Below are 18,958 nucleotides of genomic sequence, written 5' to 3'. Positions count from 1 at the left end.
AAGGGTGTGAGTGAGCACAGAAAAACACAGATAGCAAACAGAGAGAAAGCAAACTGAACACTCAGAAAAAGGACTGACAGGAGAGGCAGAACCCCTTGGGATTTCATGACAGGTTGAAATGTGGAATTTCAAAACGTTGAGGGAGCAGCTGGCAGTAGTATGCACTTTCAGCCTTCTAAACTTTATAATGCATTAATCTGAAAGCATTAAAAATAGGGTGCTGAAAAGTAAAAGTGTCTGGTTTCAAGATTATCCTGAAGCAGTCTATTTAGTGGCCTGGCATTCAGCATGGTACTGGGGAGCTGGATGTGGAAATAGCATGACCAGGCTTTTTCATGGCCAAAGAAGGAGCAGCTCTCCGCTGAGCCTATGCAAACTCTCATATACTACAAATAAAAGCATGGTCTGTGCCCTTCCTGATTATTTTCTTGAATTTTTTTCTCATTGAACTGACTTCAGAATTCTTCAAAACAGGACATAAAATGGAACTTATGAGCAAAAGCTAATCCTGAGTGTGGAAACTGTTCTGGCAATTTTATTTCTGGACCTGGAGAAGCTCATTAAGGAAAAGTGATCAGTTTTCACATGTGCAGCTCACTGCCAATAGACAGGGCTTTGCAAAGGCACTGACGAGCTTTCTTACAAAGACATAGCCCTGTAAAGATACACTGTCCTAAAAAATAACTTCAGGAGATCTTTACTGTGATACACTTTCTCCTGGACAATTAAAGACTCACCTTCCCTCCATCTGCGTTATACTCCTTCTCATCGCCTTCCAGAAGTCTGGCCAGGCCAAAGTCAGTGATCTTCACATGGTTTGGTGATTTCACCAAGACGTTGCGGGCTGCCAAGTCCCGGTGGACAAGTCTTCTCTCTTCCAGGTACATCATTCCCTGAAGGATGAAGAACAGTAGATAATCTTAATGAGTCTTGCGTGTTTGGTTCAGTTTGGTTTTTAGAACTTGTAAGAACTGGTTCCCTTAATATCATTCACAGAAAGAAAAAGGTTTCAAGGGCAGAAGTTAAGCATTGCCCTTGCTCTGAGCGGGAGATGGGAACCTTAGGTTCTTTCCAATTTGAACCATTTAATGGTACTTGCCAAAGGAAAAAAAAAAAAAAAAGGAAAAAAAAAACACAACACAAAACCCAATCATCAATATCTTCCTGCAGCAAGTTTAAAATCTGGAAAGATGAGACAATGAAAATAAGTATTACAGCCCGTTTTTCAGACAGGAAATCTAAAGACCAGAAGAATTAAGCAACTTAGTGAAAGCCTGAGAGAAATTTGGCCAGATGGGAAAACAATCCCAGATCTTCTAAGTTCCGGGCACCTATCCTCAATTCAAGACAAGGATTCATATCCATCTCCAAGTATGTTAAGCTGGACACAAGTTCTCAGTACCCTCAGTGGATTAGAAGGAAAACAATTCCTAATTCCACGGGCTGCAATTCACTTGCCTTTTCACTCCCTTCTCATTTTGCATTTAGTGTTATAGTAAGTCACTAGGTCAATAGCTGTATTTTTTTTGTGTGTTTTTATTTTTTTTTTAAATGAACATATACATTATGTTACAAGAACTTTGGTTAACAAGCCCACCCAGCTCCTTTAAACACAAGGTAATATATAACCGGACTGCCTGGCACTAGCCTTTTTTTTCCCTTAACTGTGATGAGACAAACCATTTACCATCAGGAAGTTTACATGATGTTTTTTGACACTGAGATGAACACCACAGCTTGGTTTTGCTAATTATATGACATGTTAAGGACAGTCAAGCAGGGTTACAAGCCTGTAATTTTATTAAAAGCCATTTATGACATTAACCATCATTATAAGAACCTACAGATGAAATTATACACTTGATAATTACCCTTACGGTATCTCTTAATAACTCTCTATAATATATATGATAATTTAAAAAAAAAGTCATCGTTAAATACCAAAGTGATCATATTAGCCCATAATACAGATGATAATTCAGTGAGCCACAGGCAGTTGTTAAAATAACCAGATTACTCAGTGTTATGGGGCAGATTTTATTCCGTAACAGAATAAGAAGCCCACAAGTGTCTATCCCTATAGGGATCAGGAGGACAGTGCATTTGAGCAAGCCACTGCTCATGGTGACTGGGCCAGAACGCAGTGCTTTCTTGATGTCTTTACAAAAAGCATCAAGTGGAGCTCTGAACTGCTCTGGCATTTAGGTGAAAAATTTCAGTGCCAACACTACTAAAAGATTTGAAAACGTGTGGGAGAGCATTTGGCATAAACACTATTTCATTTTCAACATGGTGGGCTTTGCTGCAGTCAACATGAAGGTGGCTTGATAGGGGACACAAGGACTCTTTGGCACAGAGCAAATGGAATTACTTTTAAAAGCGCTGCTAGCTGCAGCAAACACATCCTCCTGCCAATTGCAAGCCAATGCTTTTGGCCGATGAACATTAGAACTCTGAGTCTTTGAAAGCATAATGATTTTTGACATCAAATTAAAACCTGTCAGAAAAGGACAAATAAATCTCAGAGGTCAACCAATTGTGCGTCACACAACAACAAACACATCACAAAACCAGAAGCACCACGCTTAGTGAAACGATTACCAACTGGAGATATCCAATCAAAAGGAGGCTGCACAATCCAAAAGCAATGACAGTGTTGCAGAGGAACAACGACCACACAAGCAACTCTGTAAAATCACATCTGTGACAGCAGTTATCAGAAAGAGCTTCAAAGGCAGTGTCAGCCCTTCACCATGCCTTCTTAGTCTGATTTTACCTTCTTTACATACTTAATTTCCAAGCACGTCTAAAACATAGAGTAACACTTAAGAACATTTCACTGTTTATTCTATTCATTCATCTCAATCTTACACCATCATTCAACATTTTCTTTGAAAAATTACATTTTATTCAGCCTAATCTCACGCTTTGTTATGAACTAGAAAGATTTCTCACCAGCAACCTGAGTAACATTCCTACCCAATACCACACCTGGTGGGTTTTTTTTTCTATTCAGGAAAATAGTAATATCTGTCTCCGTATCATCACCCTTTCAGTTTACTTCACCTCTGTCAAACAAGCTTCTCGGGGCTTTTTCCCACCTGTATTATCTGCAAAGCTAAAAACAAGCTGTGTAGGGTTGACAGCTACGAAATCCTATGCAGGTCCACGACCTGCAGAAATGTAAATGCTCTTAGGAATGCTCCGTGTGTGTTTGATTTTCCTGATATCCTATCAACAAGTTCTAAAGGTGGATGGTGTAAGTATAAGAGAAAAGGTATATCTATATTTTTTTCAATAAGTGAGATTATACAAGTGGAATGGAAACAATCCAAAACCAGGAAGCCTACACTATTCGCTACAGCAATAGTGTCAAAACATATACATGCCAAGAAGCATCATTTGAAGGCATTTTCAAACCTGGCAGGAAAAGTGTTCTCTATATATCTAATCCTTTTACTTGACGCAAAGACATGTTAATAAAAAAACACCCTCAGCATTACACAGCTGGTACCTTCACCACCCACAAGCCCCTGATCAAATACCAAGACAACCTGACCAACAGAAAGGGATCTGCTTGCACTGATGTCACTTTACAGCCTGATCCAAAAGACACTACACTATGCCATTTGCAGTGTGACCTGCAAGGCTAGAGAAACAAAGCTCCACTCAGGACTTCATATGTCCAAGTTAAAGCTATGCAGATTTCTTATAATTCTTGTAGTATAAAATGTCCAGACAGCAATAAATGTCACACCTCCGTATACCTAATGGGAATACCCACAGTAGGGTGGGACTTTATGCTGAAGCCAGCAAGAGGAGGAGATCAGCATTAAGTCATTAAGGATCAGTCATTCCATCACCTCCGAGCCCCGATGCATCTCACACAAGGATCAGTCATAAGCCACCCAGCACCGACACTTCCTCATCACAGACAGGAAAGAGGTTTCCTTGCACAGAATGTCATTAGAAATGCAATTACCTCTAGGATCCCTTAACATACAGTCGCCCTCAGAATCAGCACCTAATGCTATTAAGAAGTCAAACAGCCACTGCAAACAGCTGTAATGCTGATAAGTTGGGAAAGTCCCTTTGGAATTGCAGTATGAACGAGGAATAGCATTTTATCTTCCTCAGCTGCGTGCCTTATCCTCAGCCAGTGCCAGAGTCATGTACAATGACAAACCTCTGCTGTGCAAATCCTCACCTAGAAATACGTGCATCGCAACCGCCCGCAGCCCAGACTCCTTCTCTTCACCTAACCATGCAGCTGTGAAAATGTAAATTCACCTTTCAGAAACAGACACGAATGCCCTTGCCAAGACTTCAATTCGTGTTAAAGGTCTTTTGTCCTTTCCTGCACTGTTACTGACCTGATCTGTCCTGCCCATGTGTTCAATGTACTCCACACAGCACCAGGGAAACTCAGAACAGCTCTGAGGGGTAGAAAAACAGGTGTTAAGCAAAGGCAGCTTTGTTCGAAGATGGGAGGTGGATAGGAAATATGTAAACGGCCACTAGGAGCTTAACTCCAGCAAGAATTTCCTTCCTGTCACTCTGCAGCCTCCATAATTTTTTATGTAATAACCGGGGGAAATAAACCTTCGGTAAAACTAACTGAAGTGAGCCCTGCTCTCTGCCCAATGATTCGCTCTCCAACTTGGCTAGGAATAACAAAGAACAGAAATTACCATGTTGAATAGACAATGAGTTAGTAACGGAGAGCTGTAGAAGAAGTAAGGCTTTTTTTTTTATTTCATTATGGATTGTTTGTGAAGCCTCCGGGTCTGGTATGGTCCTGCTCTTCTCACAGGAAAAATGATAGACCAGAAAATGAGGTGCTACATGATGGCAACAAACAGAGGTGGGACAGTGAAAAGGAGACTGTGTGTCAAAAAAGCCTAGGGAAGATAGAAGACAATGAGATGGGACAGCTTTCTCCCCCACCCAAGCACCGCACTGCAGCAGAAAGTATCACACTGGTTCATAAAGTATGAGGACTTCCAGGGCTGCAGGCATCTGCACAAGACTATCACCACAGTGGCATTGGAACTAAAAGAATGAAAGGATTTTTTTAAAAAAGCAAACTGAAGCTTTTCTGGGAAGTTATGGCTTTGTTCTCTGGGATGTCTTGCCTTTAAGATGTGGTCACAATTTGCTGTTTTCTTACTTTATCACCAGCACTACTTTCTGTAGCTGCCGTTTGTCTCCCAGTTCCTGAGGCAGTTTTTGAGCACACCCTCCATTTGTACAGCTCACAGGGCTGAGCACTGCGAGCACAGGCTGCTTTGGGTGCTATTTTTTGCTTTCTGGCACTTCTCTGGTCTTTCCACAGTCCCACGCCCCAGGTGAGGATGGTTCTGGATTCCTTTCAAAGGTTGAAACTGCTGCTGAGGGAATGTCCAGCTCTCCAAATCAACTGAGCCTTGTCTGAGAGCTCTTTCCATTAGACTCCTGTACCTCATTTCAGGAAAAAGGTTATTCATTACTCAGGACAGAATTTAAGCAGGTATGTATTTTCATTGAATGCAAAATCCCTTTGGGATAATTACCAGAAATGAACTGAAGTGTGTTGAATCACTAACTAAAGTTTAAGTATATGCATATGTCTTTGCAAGATGCAAGACTTAATTTTGCAAGACAATTCAATTTAAAAGCAATAAGTATGAAGAGTTTCACCTGCCCCAAGAACTGTAGCAATACTAGTGGCCAGATGTGCTGTAAATACTTTCACAGTAGGACTTTTTGCTATTTGTACAATAAACGTTATTTTCTCTCTAAATAGAGTGAACGTTGATCTTAAACCATCTTCAGCAGCATAATGAAATTAAGAACAAACTGCCTTTCTTCAGTAATAACTTCCACCCACCAAAGCCAGCACACATGGCAGATTCATCAAACAGGTATGGGAAGAAGAAAATTTCAAGCCCAACTCAAATCTTACGGACATTAATCTCCAACCTTGGAGACTGCCCTCTTTTCATCCTAATAACTTGAGGCTAGCTTACTATCAGGAGTACTACAGAAAGCTTGAAATGATCATCTTTCCCCTGCTCACCCCATGAAAAAAGTGTAATTTTACCCAGGGCTAAATACACTTTCAAGGAAAATGCGGTGCCCTTTGTTGTCATGAGCAACCAGAATCATCTAAGTAGCTGTTACTCCAGAGATAGCTGTGGGAGGGAAAAACTGACACCACTCTGAAATACACTGACTCAGCTGCAGAGGTGTGATTCGTTCTGTACATATGGTTGCAAAGCTGGGGCTGAGGGCCATCCTCACAGCCCAGGGAAAGCGAGGGATGCTAACAGCTTCAGTTAAAAGCTGACAGACTGAGCTGGGGACTTGCACCTTGTGCTATGCACTCTTCCTCCACATTAGCTGTCAAGGATTTCTGAAAATGTCTGAGTTCAGCCAACTTAGGTAAGTTTCATTTCTGCACCCTGGGCTGTGCTGTACGTAACACCAAATACTTGGGAGTTCAATTGTTTCGGATTTTTACAGGGCAGACAAAGGAAGCTTGTGTGAAGATACTTCTTTCCCTCTCCCAATCCCTAAGCTCTCTCGCTCAACATTTAACTTCTCTGTAATTTACCAAAGTTTGAAGAAATGTGCTGTTCATGTGTAACAGGCCATATGTAGAGATAACGGTGCTTTTAGCTCAAGTTGGCTGTCTTTAGATGCAGCCTTAGGACACAAAGCTAACATAACTAGTTGGATTTTCATCCAGTCGCTTTGGACCTGTCCACCTGACCAGCTTCTTTTCTCAGTCCTGTAGTGGCTTTGCAAAATGGCTTCTGGACTACAAAGTTCAACTACAGAAAAGCAATCACAGACTCCATGTACTTGACTTAGGAGAGAAGATGCCAGCGCAGGTAGATTATTACCCCTTTGGAAAGGCAGCCAGTGTAAGTACAATTCCTGGGCACCTAACTCAAGCTAGTTCCACCACGAAAAGAGTTAGCAGATACATTCTGCACACAGGTTAGTCCTACCTCTCTTTTCTTTCTGCTCACACACGGAAGTGCAATCGCACATTGGCTGACCCAGCAGAAGCACAAGTTTGAAATGGGCTGGCTTCATTACAACCACAGGAGGACACAATACTTATGGCAGTATACACATGCCCATTACCCATCAAAAGAACAAGCTTTCTGGGGGAAAAAATTCCACACCAGATCTGTGCTTTGCAGCACACGCCTGCTGCATTATACTTGATCCAGAATTAGGAGTCCTAGAGCTGGACTTACTGCATTGGTGAACAATGGCCCAAGACACAAACTAAAAGAGATGCTACAGCATAACTGATCAAAATAAAGTCAGGAAGCAAAAGGGATGGGAAAGAGGCCATCAGGCTAAAATTTAGATAAGTTTAGCAGGACAAATACAGGCTACTCCAAAGACACATGTGACTCAAAAAAGGGAGAGCGAGCAAACAGAAAAGATGAGAGTTAAGTTCATAAGCTGATACCATTTTAAAACGTGACTGAGCTGAGCAGCCATTTTCATGAGCCCAGCCCCCCTGCAATCCTACATAAAAATCTCTGGAGTGTATTCTCACATCTCCAAACCACAAGACAAATAGGTTACCAATGAACTGATGCTGTGGAGTCCTTAATTCTCAGCTGTCCTGAGTGAGTGCTGAGTTCCTAAGGCATCACCAGAAGAGGACATTGTTCCACTGCCACCATCAAGCATCCCCCTTGTCTGAACTGCTGTGAGAAGGATGAGTTACCACCCTGGCTCCCCCAAATTATGCAGCTATCTAGATGAGCTGGTGCTGAACAAAAGGTCTGCAAAGCACTTCATGTTCCTCTGGTGAAGGATGTTACATAAATACTAAGCAGCATAAGTAATGAGAAGCAAAGCAGGCCTTTCAGTACTGCCCATATTGTGTGTGTCTTCAAGTTCTGATCCCACCTACTGGCACATCTGTGTGCAGCTGCTACATGGGCTTTTTAGCAAAGAAGGAAAAAAGTTCACTCCTATGCTTGCAATTCTTGAAGATGGAAGCTGCGGGGTTGCATCCAACCTCCATTTTGCAGTTGACTCAGACAGTCACCACAGGGCTTCCTTACGTCTGCTGGGTCCAAGGTGCTCTCTTAGGCCAGCATCAGTGCCTTCCCCCAGGAAAACTGCTTGTGCAACTGCTTCATTCAGACAAGGCACCCCAGCCCCCTTGGCTTTGTGGGCACAAGTTACAACAGTCTCCTGCAGTGCCACCTTCTTATTCCAAAAGCAAGAGGACAGGAATGTTCTACAACCTTTGAAGAAAATGACCATGGCTCACCTTACTTACTGCGGCCCAAACAGGTGAGAGGAACTGTAGCCTGTAGCTACACTTATAAGTGTATCACCAAGAAGGACACAGTAACCCAGATACAGCTCTGCAGCTTCTCCACACCCTCAGGAGGCCAACAAAGATGAGATGCACAAATATACTTTGCTGCACAGACACACCAAGAGAGTTTCTAACCCTCCAATTACAGCCCAGGTCCAAAAACAGTAATAGGAAAAACTTAATAAAGTCAGGGACTCATGAGTAAAGGGTCACCCCCAACACTTTGATAAAGTACTTAGCATCTGATGCCTCTCTGCTAGCTCTGCATATCTGCTCCTCAAGGAGCAAGGTCTTATGAAGGAGACCACACAAACCAGTCAGGTGTTTTCAAAAGACTGTCCTTTGTGTGTACTGCCCATGCAAGAGCAGAGAAAAAACAAGACAAATGGACACAGGTTTCTGTGCTACTGCAGGGATACCCTTCCCCAGCTGTATCATGGGGCTGGGGCTCTGCGAGCCACAGTTTAGTGCTTGCTGTGTCTGCTAACACTAACACAACTCCCCTTCACCCAGTAAGCCAAAAAGAAGTATTTAGCATCATAGAATGGCTTAGGTTGGAGGGGACCTTAAAGATCATCTAGTTCAAACACCCATGCCATGCGCAGAGTTGCCAACCACCAGATGAGGCTGCCAGGGCCCCATCCAGCCTGGCCTTGAATGCCTCTAGAGATGGGAGCTCACCATGCACTTCAACCAGCACGGTTGTGGTAGGTGCTTCTGTAGTGCTGGGTACTTCTGAGCTCCCTGACACTCCAAGTCTGCAGAGCAGCCCGAGTTTGGAGGGCTAGCAGCATACTAAACAACATCCTGCCTTTCCCCACCCAACCACTGACCTCTTGCCAACACAATTACCAGCAGGAGAGTACACTGTGTAGTGCATTCACTCTCTCCAAGAAAGTGTATTTAAAATGGATTACTTCTGCTCCTTAGGCAGGCAATCAATAGAGATGTGGACTGCAATAAGTACAGGGATGTCTGTGGGCTGCAGCACTTATCCTTTGTGTCTCTTCAGAAATTAATTAAAAATCAATGAAGTGTGCAGCCTATTAATAAGGAGCCTCCCGATTAACCAATACAAGGCCAGCCTTCCCTCAGTTTCAGAATGAATGCAGCCACAGCACAAACACATTGGAAACTTGCCAGCAGTTCCAGCAGCACAGTGGGTACTGGGACATCTCACAGCTGTGCCTTGCATCTCCCTGCACTGCGACATTCTCAGCTTTCTGTGTCCCTAGTAAGCACCCTTATTTGTCTCCAACTGGTTAAACAGGCTGCTTCTGCAAGATGGGCTTTGAATAATAAAAACACCCACCATATTAATAAACGCTATCATATAGTAAATTAACCAAACATTTAATAAACAAAGCTGTGTTCAAGAATGTGGAATATGGAAAAGCTTAATGGAACACAGCCTAGGACTGCACCTAGGTCTCGGGAATTCCCAGTCCTTCCTTCCCTTAGTTGCAAGACCACTTTTTTTTTCAGTCAGTTTTCCCATGGAAGTGCACTGATTGAATGACAACATCATTTGGATGCAAGGGTTTCCAGTACTCACTTTAAGCTGTGTGCTATGGTAATAGAATCCAAGACAGAACAGGTCTTCTCTGCACTCCATGCAGTCTGCCCGTTCAAATGAGACCATGTTTTTGGGCAGCTGAACTTCTTATTTTCTCTTCTGTTGAGCATATAGGGAATGCTGCGGTTGCTGGTACCTTGTGTGCTCAGATACAGTCCTTTAAAAGGAGCACACAGTAGTTCCTGGCTTTGCAAAAAGCAAATATGTATGTAATCCCAGTGAAACACTTAACAGGGGAATTTATTTTTATTTTTTATCTCAAGCTGCATGTTTCATAGGGCACTTCTGGTCCAGTTGAAACCTTTTGGCATTACCCAGTATTCTCATTAAATGAAGCCCCGATGACTTTTTTTCCTCAGCAGACATCAGGTCTGGGGCTGAATTTCTGAGGTTGGCTCCTTGACTTGAGAGATACCCCCAAAGCATGCACTGCTTCAGGGCTCTGCATGACCACTTCTGAGGGCATCCTTTCCACGTAAACAGGAACCCAACAGAATGGAAGGGCTGCTTCTCTAGGAAGCCACCATCTTCACAAGCTATTCCACTGCAAGGGTCACCAGGCTCTGCAGGAGAAAACTGGGACGAGGGCATGTTTACCCTCTCTTGATACTGTTTTCTTCTCACATGAGCGCAGCAAGCAGTCAGGTCACTATGTATGATGGCTTCTGCTTAGAACTGCAATGTTGTTTTACAAAAGAAAATGGTCTGAATTTTTTCCAAATGCTTTTGATACTCTGATTCAAGTGAGTTCTTGAATAAATTAAAGCTTTGAACTTCCAAACTCTGTTGCCAGTAGGTTTCTGAGCGCTTCTTAAAAACCCACATCACAGGTAACCATGGTTACCTATTTCATACTATTTTTTTTCTTTTCTAATTGAGAAGCTTATGACAGCCGACAGAAGAGGCCAGCAATGTAAACAGAGTGTGCTAGTTGATAGTGGCTGGAGAAAACTTCTAAATAATCCATTAATATTATTCAATAAATACAGATGAATGCTAGGATGGGGTGAGTGGAAGACAGAAATTTGGTTTCAAGAGACAGATATTTGCCCCCAGCTAAAACGTCACATTATTATTAACGGTTCATAGCATCGCTGTGTTGACAGTGAGAGCCCACAGAGTGCAAGTCAAACTGCTACCATGCCCTGAGTTATGTGCATTCAGCCCAAGCATCCTTTGGCATGTGTGTGCGGGGCTGATCACTGAATAGGGCTTGTCATTTTTCACTCCAGGATCCTGAGGAGGATGTTTATAGCAGATAATTTATCAGGAAAGGTATGAAATGGCCAGATGCTTCTTGAGCTTATGAAGGCCAGGAACAGTGACTTTGCACTTGTGAAGGAAAGGTCTGCTGATCACTGCCTGCTGCATGGGGATGCATGACCAGCTCCCTTCCTTGCTTCTCTGCATGCTAGCTCAGCCCTACCTAGACAGTAACATCTGCTCCATGGTTGTGTAGGGGTAACGCATCCAAAGCAAGGCTAGAGAAACCCTCACATTACTCTACTAGCTATGTGTCATTCACACAAAGTCAAGCACACTTTTAGCCTATAGGAATGAGGAATGACTCAGACCATTATGGAGCACAGACTGCAGTAATGTTTCATGCTGTACATTTGTTCACCCATCCTGCAGAATGGGCCTACGGTTTGGCCACCAGACCATAATCCTTCACAGACTATATTTCTGAACTTGTAAATGTAAAAAACCTTCAAAACGTACCCAAGACTAAACTGATTATTCTTTTTGCCTATGTCCTAGAAACATCTAAATTCAAATTTCAAAGCCCATTCAGGTTTAAGGTTAACCACAGCACTGGAGGTTTCAGTTCCCAACTTTAAGAAACTTCTGAGTGAGTGAGAACTGGCTCCTTCAGCTGATCTCTGTACGCCTCCTGGCTACAGCAGATACTTCAGTTAAAGCCACGTTTTTGTCAAGTTTTCTCAGGAGTCATGGATGCCATGATTTATTCGAAAAGAAAGACAGACTCGTGACTTTGACATCTTAACATTTTAGCATGTGGGTGTGTGAATATATTGGAAATTTGAGAGTTGTTGAGCTGAAACAGGTGACCTGAGTAGAACAAAGAGAAATCAGGGCAGGTGCATTTCCACCGCTAGTAACTTCCAAAGTGTACTAAGACTCAGTTCCTGGCTCTTTAAGCTTAAAGGCAGATTTTCCATTAACTGCAACAGAAGCAACTTCAAGCCCAGGGTCAGCGCTCTTACCACCACACAGCACCAAGCTCAAACCTGCCAAGCACACTGCAATATTTTTAAATCATCGGCAAAGTAATTCACCAGCAAAGCCGGGGAAACCTACCTCCTTTGGGCTCCTCCGGATTCCCACATTTTGAGATGTAAAGACTCATATTTGACCTTTCTCCCTAGCTGTAAAGCCATGCTTTCTGCCATTCATTCTAAACCTCAGCCCAGAATTTGTGTATGATTTATGATGACAAACTGCCATACCTGTCTACATAGTCTGGATATCCTAGAGAATTAAGGGCCTTTTAACAGGAATCACCTTCTTCCTCTATCCTGTCACCAAGATCTTGTGGGGACTAGCTGCTAACACCCTGCCTAAGAAGCTGTCCCCCTCCTTCTACAGTTCTGCAGAAGCACTGCCATGTCTACCACACAGCCACAATCATTTTACACGAAGCTTCTTTGATAGGTTTTTTTTAAATACTGAAACAAGAAGACTCAAAAAGAAAGGTCTGCTTAGAATCAAATTTTCACGGTGAGTAAAAAAGTTTCCTGTTTATTTTGTTTCAAATGCGTGACATCCAAAAACATGGGAAATCTCTGGGCAACTCTGACTTCCCTCCTGGCTGCAATTTTTCAGCCATAACTCTGCCTCTTGGCTGCCACACTCGCATTACCTCCCCCTCTCTCAAACTGTTTAGGTGGCTTGAAGGCTCAGCTGCAGAAACTCACCATTTCCCCAAGGACCCAATCATGCTGGTTTATTTTCTCCTATTCAATTAAAACTAACAGGTACCAGGCTTAAACTGTTTCTGTATCTTGACTGAAACACATTGATTAAAACACAGGCAAAGACACAACATGACCTCCCAAACAGAAATACCTTTAAAAAGGTCTTTATGCTAAGAGTTCTTTAGGCACATGGCAAAGAGAATCAAGGTGTCACTGAGGAAAGCATAAGAAAATCTCATCACTAAATGCTGCACAGTCACAGGTGCCATAGATTGTAATGGTATGAGCTTCTTTTCCTGAGGCACCGAGATAACTGAGGATGCCTGGGATCATATACACACACCTATCAACTGGCTTCTAGCCCATAAGATTATTACTAGAACTCAGAACTCGCCCATATATTTAGAAAACTCACGACTCCTCCAAACTGCACCACTAACAAAATCGCTTTTAACACATCAGTGTGCATAGCACAGGTCATACATGCATCTCTAATCTCAGACTCCAGGAACACTAGAACTCATTTACTAATTTCTAGCCAAACACACACAGAATGAATAGTACCAACTGCTTCTCAAAACCACCTGCTAAGGGTCACAGCAATGGGTTGGGATGGGATGCAGTGACTGCAATTCTTTCCTATCAGCAGAGCTCAGAAGTGACCATTATCTATTTTCACTTGAGTTGATATACACGTGTTTGAATTTCTTTTTTTTCCCATTTGATCTACTTCTAGCTTGATTCCCTAAGGAATCAGGCTGGTGCCATCATGATGTGTGTGTATGCATCGCTCTGACTGTCCCTCTCCAGGAATTTTTGATGTCTTTGATGGCTTTCAGCCTTATTTGGCACTACAGCATCTCAAAAGTTTTGCATTCTTATGAGTTTCCTGAAAGTGGATAGGCAAGTACAAGAGAAAGACTGTAATAATTTCTCTGCTATTGCATTTGCAGACTTTCTCAGGCACTAGAGACTCCACGTAAGAGAGAGACATTATCGGAGATACTTTAACTAGCACTAAGAACATATTAAATTCCAGATAACCTAATCATAAGACATAAATCATAGGCAACCAGCTCTCAGCAGTTCTATTGCTCATAAAACTATTTTTCTAAGGAGCTCCAGAGGGCCTCATTGATCACAAATTCCATGAAGTTCTACCAGAGGAAAAAATACAACCCTATTTACATACACTTATCCAGACTAAAACTAGGGGGACTAAAACTACTAAACGAAATTAAAACTACTAGACTAAAACTACTCTAGGGAGCAGGTGCCGGGACAGCTGCCCATGGGATATCATCACTAAAGGACAGGTACAGAAATGGAAGTAATGGGGTCAGGGAGTGCCTTTCTTCAGGAAAAGGCTGAGGAGATCTCATCACTGTTTATAAACATCTAAAGCACAGCAGTCAAGCTGATGGGGGTGGACTCCTTTCAGTGGCAATTAACAGTAGAACAGGGGGTAATGGACAGAAACTGGAAGCTCCATACTAACGCATGGAAGAACTTCTTCACTGTCAGAGTGACAGACCACTGGAACACACTGCCCAGAGATGTTGCCCCAGAGTCTCCTCCTCTGCGTATATTCAAGACCCATCTGGGTGTCTACCTGTGCAATCTGGGAAGAAAAAGAAGTGGAAGGAGGAGCAGACAGGACTCTGAGATAACCTGGAGTTGGTTTTCTATGGCATTCTCCCACACTGACTCTCAGCTGATTAATAATGTGGTTGAGCTCACAGTGTCTGTCTTGCCTTTAGCGGGAATACTAATCACAGCCTCATCTATCTATGTGCCTGTTCTTATGAAACTCATACAAGGATAATATCTTTGAGACCTTTTATCCTCTGTCAAATCTGAATAAATTCAACCAACATTTTGAAAAGTTATTGCAAAGGAAACTGAAGACAGATATTGAGGTTGCAATGAGGCTAATTTCCAGAGAAAACTAGGCTAAGTCTAAGAAGTTTTAAGAAACCTCCAGCCCTTACACATTCCTTTCTTTTAAAGGAAAACAGCATTCCTTTGGTTCTTTTAAAGGAGATTTAAAATAACCATCCAGACCTGTTCCAGAGAAGAAGTAGTCTGAACTACATAAATACACTTTCGGCCTTATGTTATGGATAGCATACCTGTGTGGCTCTGGTAACCTCCATCTGCTTCATATGAACTGAGCTTCTGTTCAGGAGAGAGGCCGTGCTAGAGGATCTATGGATCACAGAGTAGTGCACCAGCTCACTGTCAGATCTAGGCCAGCAAACTTGGGCAGCATCCAATGTTATTATTATTATTATTATTTTTAACAGAGACAGCTCTCTGATCTTTTCACAGCGAGTGCAGTAACGCTGTAATTCCCTAGCAGCCAGCTCTTCAAAGCAGCAAATCCCTCAGTAATCCAGAAGACTGAGCAACACACATATCATACAGATAACTTCACATCTCACTATACTGGGAAATTATATCCAACGTTAACAGACAATACTGCCAAACATAAAAATCTCTTAAAAAAAATCAATGTTTACTTAAAAAATTCTGGTATTGAAAGTACTTTGGGGGTTCTGTAATTATTTGCCCACTGGCCTACAAGAATTCAGGGCATGCTTTCACCCTGCTTGCAGGCTCATCCAGTCTTTGATTTTTCTTCAGAAAGAAAGCAGCAAATCTCAGAATGTGACTGGATCTAGTCTTCAGAATATCTGGAGGAATGATGGCTTACAACACAGTGATTGGCAAGAGGGTGGATGTGCAAGCAGACTTAGAATAATGATACTCTCCAAATGATTGACTCAAAATTCTTGAAAGGTCCAGAAGCTTAGTTCATCTTTTAAATCTATTATTATTTATACTGCAGTATTCATCCTATTTTCAATTTATATCTCCTAGGCTCACAGTGCTCAGAAGTCTTCTTTCGATGATGAAAATACAATCCCAAGCCAATACTAAAGTATTTCTTTACATTTCATAGTTTCATTTGTTTACATTACATTGGAAACTGGGATCCAGACAGAAGGAGGAGAACGAGCCATTTGAATGACTGGCTGTGTGGGTGGTGTCACGTCAAAGGCTATGGGCTCTATGCTCTAGGATGCACCTCTGACAAACCAGGAATGCTGAAATGGAGTGGGATGCAACTCACCAGGACGAACAAGAATATACTTGAATATAGGCAACAAGCTGGCTAGGGTCATCACCTGGGCTTTAAACTAGAGCTGCTGGAGGAACTGGGTGTACTGCTGAGTGACAGAGAGCCAGGGAACACTGTCACTTAAGGAAGCAGTGGGGGTAAACCTCGGATTTGTCCTGGAGGTTTGTGAGAGGGCCCCTCCAGGAAAGTAACACATCTGAAAGCCTAGCTGTAGTGCCTGTATATGAACGGACATGGCATTGGAAATAAGCAGGAAGACTTGGAAACCATAGTGCACTTGGAAAACTATGATCCTATTGCTGTCACAGAAATATGGTGGGATGACTCGCATAACAATACCAGCATTGAGGTCTTCCTGCTTCAGCTGCAAGAAGTGTCATGCTCCCAGGCTCTCATCCTGATGGAAGAACAACACGGCAAGCGATCAAGGAGGCTCCTGGAGTCCAATGACAATAACTTTCTGGTTCAGGTATTGCAGAGACTGACCAGAAGTGAAGCATTGCTGGACCTTGTGCTCACCAGAGTGGAGGAGACCATTACAAACATTAAGAGAGGAGGCAGCCTAGGCTCCAGCAACCATGCCCTGGTTGAGTTTGTGATCTTGAGAAATGTGGGCCTGGACAGGACTTGGGGGGAAAACCTGAAAATGAATGCTTGCATGCACTGAATTCAAGACAGGAAAAAGCCAGGGATTTTCTTCAAGGCAGGAGGACTTTTCCATACATTCCGAAATCGAGTAAAATTCATTAGGAAATTATCATCTCTCTTTTATGCTAGAGGAGACACCATAAAAGATCTCAATTTGTGGCTGACTGGATAAATCAGTAATTCCTAGTGTTCAGTCTTTGCATCTCCCTGAGGATGCAAGGCACCATAACACAATGGGAAACACTGCTCTCAGGAGAGGGGTCAAGAGTATTTTTCAGAGACAGAAGGAAAAACAGTTGCACACAAACCGTCTGAGATGCCAAAAGGTGTAGGATTTCTCAAACAAAGCCAAATTTCACAGTCAAATGCTGTTCAGTTCCAATGACACAGATGGGGTAATCAGTTCTTTTCTCCCAACCTTATTCTCCTAAATTCTCCCAATTTTTTTCTCCTACCTTGAATATATCTAGACTCTTGCTGGTCCTTCCATACAGCTGTATCTTCTGCTGCAGGAAGCCCTCCATCTACTCATCCTGCAAGGTACTTCAGTCCCTTTGGAAACGGTGAAAGCAAAACAACAAATGGCAAAGGAAGGGCTGGGGTGGGGAACTGCCCACTGCTTTTGGCAGAACTGATTTGGCTGAAGGAATGCTTTTCAGTAATAGCCAGCAGAATAGATTTAGAATGTCCTAAGTGGAAGGAAAAAAAAAACAACAACAACAAAACTAAACAGAAAATGGGAAGGCAAACAAAAGAAGGTGAATTTACAAATGGCAGTGTCCTCAGTTTTCAAAAGACCTCACGTAAAGTCATTCGAAATGCTTAATGATTTTGAAAGTTGTCACATTTTCTGTTGTAATTAGCTGAGTGCTAGATTCAAAGCTACATTACTTTCACAGTTGCAATGTGTTTACTGTTTTTTGTGTTGTTCTTTTTTTTTTAATTTTAATGTCTAATGCAATGTTAATACTTTTATCTTTTACAACAGGACTGGACTTGGTTCAGACCAAAATAATCACTGCGTTAACAATTTTTTCTTGCCCATTCAAAGTAGTTCAGTTCATTACTGCAGAAACAGCAAGCCTCCCCAGTTCATCATTAATTCCTACTGTTTTAATTATGAGAAAGAAAAAAAATTCTCTATGAAAGACTTTGTGCATAATGACACTGTAAATACAAATCTTAACGCAAAGCTATAAAATACAAACCAGACAAGTCAGTTGCTTGAGTAAGGTCCTGATAAAGAGCACATTTTATTTAGTAGGAACTTCACTTTTTACTCTGCCAAACCATTCTTATGCTGCTGTAAACCCTCTCAAATTAATTGCATCACATCTGCCTGGAGAAGAACGAAACCCTTAAAGCTGTCCTAACAATGAGTTCAGACTACATCCCCATATCTTAATTTGACAAAGTTCAGGGAAATGTCAGCTTCGAATGGTATAGAAAAGACCTATTTCTGTAATGAGCATGAATTGAGATTCTAATTCCAAACAGCTCTTCAACATGGGGAAAGTTTTTATGAAGATCTGAATGTGGACTCATTTCTAGTTTGGGCTAGTTTCTCCAAGTACTTTCACAACAGGAGCCAAATCAGTAAACCTACAGCTTGCAGGCCACGTCTATAATAATAAAGATAAGCTACACATCTAAGGTGGATGGGATTTTCAAAGTTATGAATGGACTTAATTAGGAACATTTTGACCTAAGGGCATTTGGATTCAAAAATAAAGCATAAGACAAGTGCTCTAACATAGAAGCTGCAGGTCCACATTGTCAGAATGGAATATTTAAAGTAAATCATATACATAATTGGTAGCTCAGAGATAACAAGTTTGCTTGCAAGCTAGGAAATTCTGGAAGCTTAAGCTCATGTAGATGGATGCACTATAGAAATACATCCAAACATGGAACACATGACCTTTCTTTTATTTTGATGCAAGAAGCAAAAGCACTATAATATATCTCATTTCAAAGTGGCAAGAATTGGCTAAAAGAAGCTAACCTGAAAAAAAAAAAAAACACAAAAAAGCACCAAAACAATAAAACACAATGTTACTGAAATTTAACAATTCCTTTAGGTTGAGACTTCAATAAGTACTCTCATCTGAGAGGAAACACAAATGACTGCAGATAATTAACACCCAACCCCACAAGATAAGAATACTAACAGAAGCAAAGAGGACAGCAAAAACACCTGGCATGCAGACTAATGATAAAAATTTGAAGCAAAATCAAATAATAAATTAAAGCAAAACAAGTACCAGAGAAAGATTCTTCTTTTAAAAGAAATTAGATTTTCTTCTGCT

The 18,958-nt window shown here is 41.9% G+C and overlaps 1 protein-coding gene across 7 annotated transcripts in view; it reads right to left on the bottom strand.

Annotated features, from left to right (window-relative positions):
• Positions 1-18,958, bottom strand: part of ERBB4 (erb-b2 receptor tyrosine kinase 4) — a 538,439-nt gene that overhangs the window by 32,514 nt on the left and 486,967 nt on the right. For all 7 annotated transcript variants that reach the window (XM_021398689.1, XM_021398691.1, XM_021398690.1 and 4 more), the window contains one exon: positions 738-893. In XM_021398689.1, the coding sequence (XP_021254364.1) occupies positions 738-893 (156 nt within the window). The remainder of the gene's footprint in view (positions 1-737; positions 894-18,958) is intronic.

The sequence above is a fragment of the Numida meleagris genome, chromosome 5, assembly GCF_002078875.1.
Source record: "Numida meleagris isolate 19003 breed g44 Domestic line chromosome 5, NumMel1.0, whole genome shotgun sequence".
Lineage (NCBI taxonomy): Eukaryota > Metazoa > Chordata > Aves > Galliformes > Numididae > Numida > Numida meleagris.
This window is presented reverse-complemented; position numbering and strand designations above follow the sequence as displayed.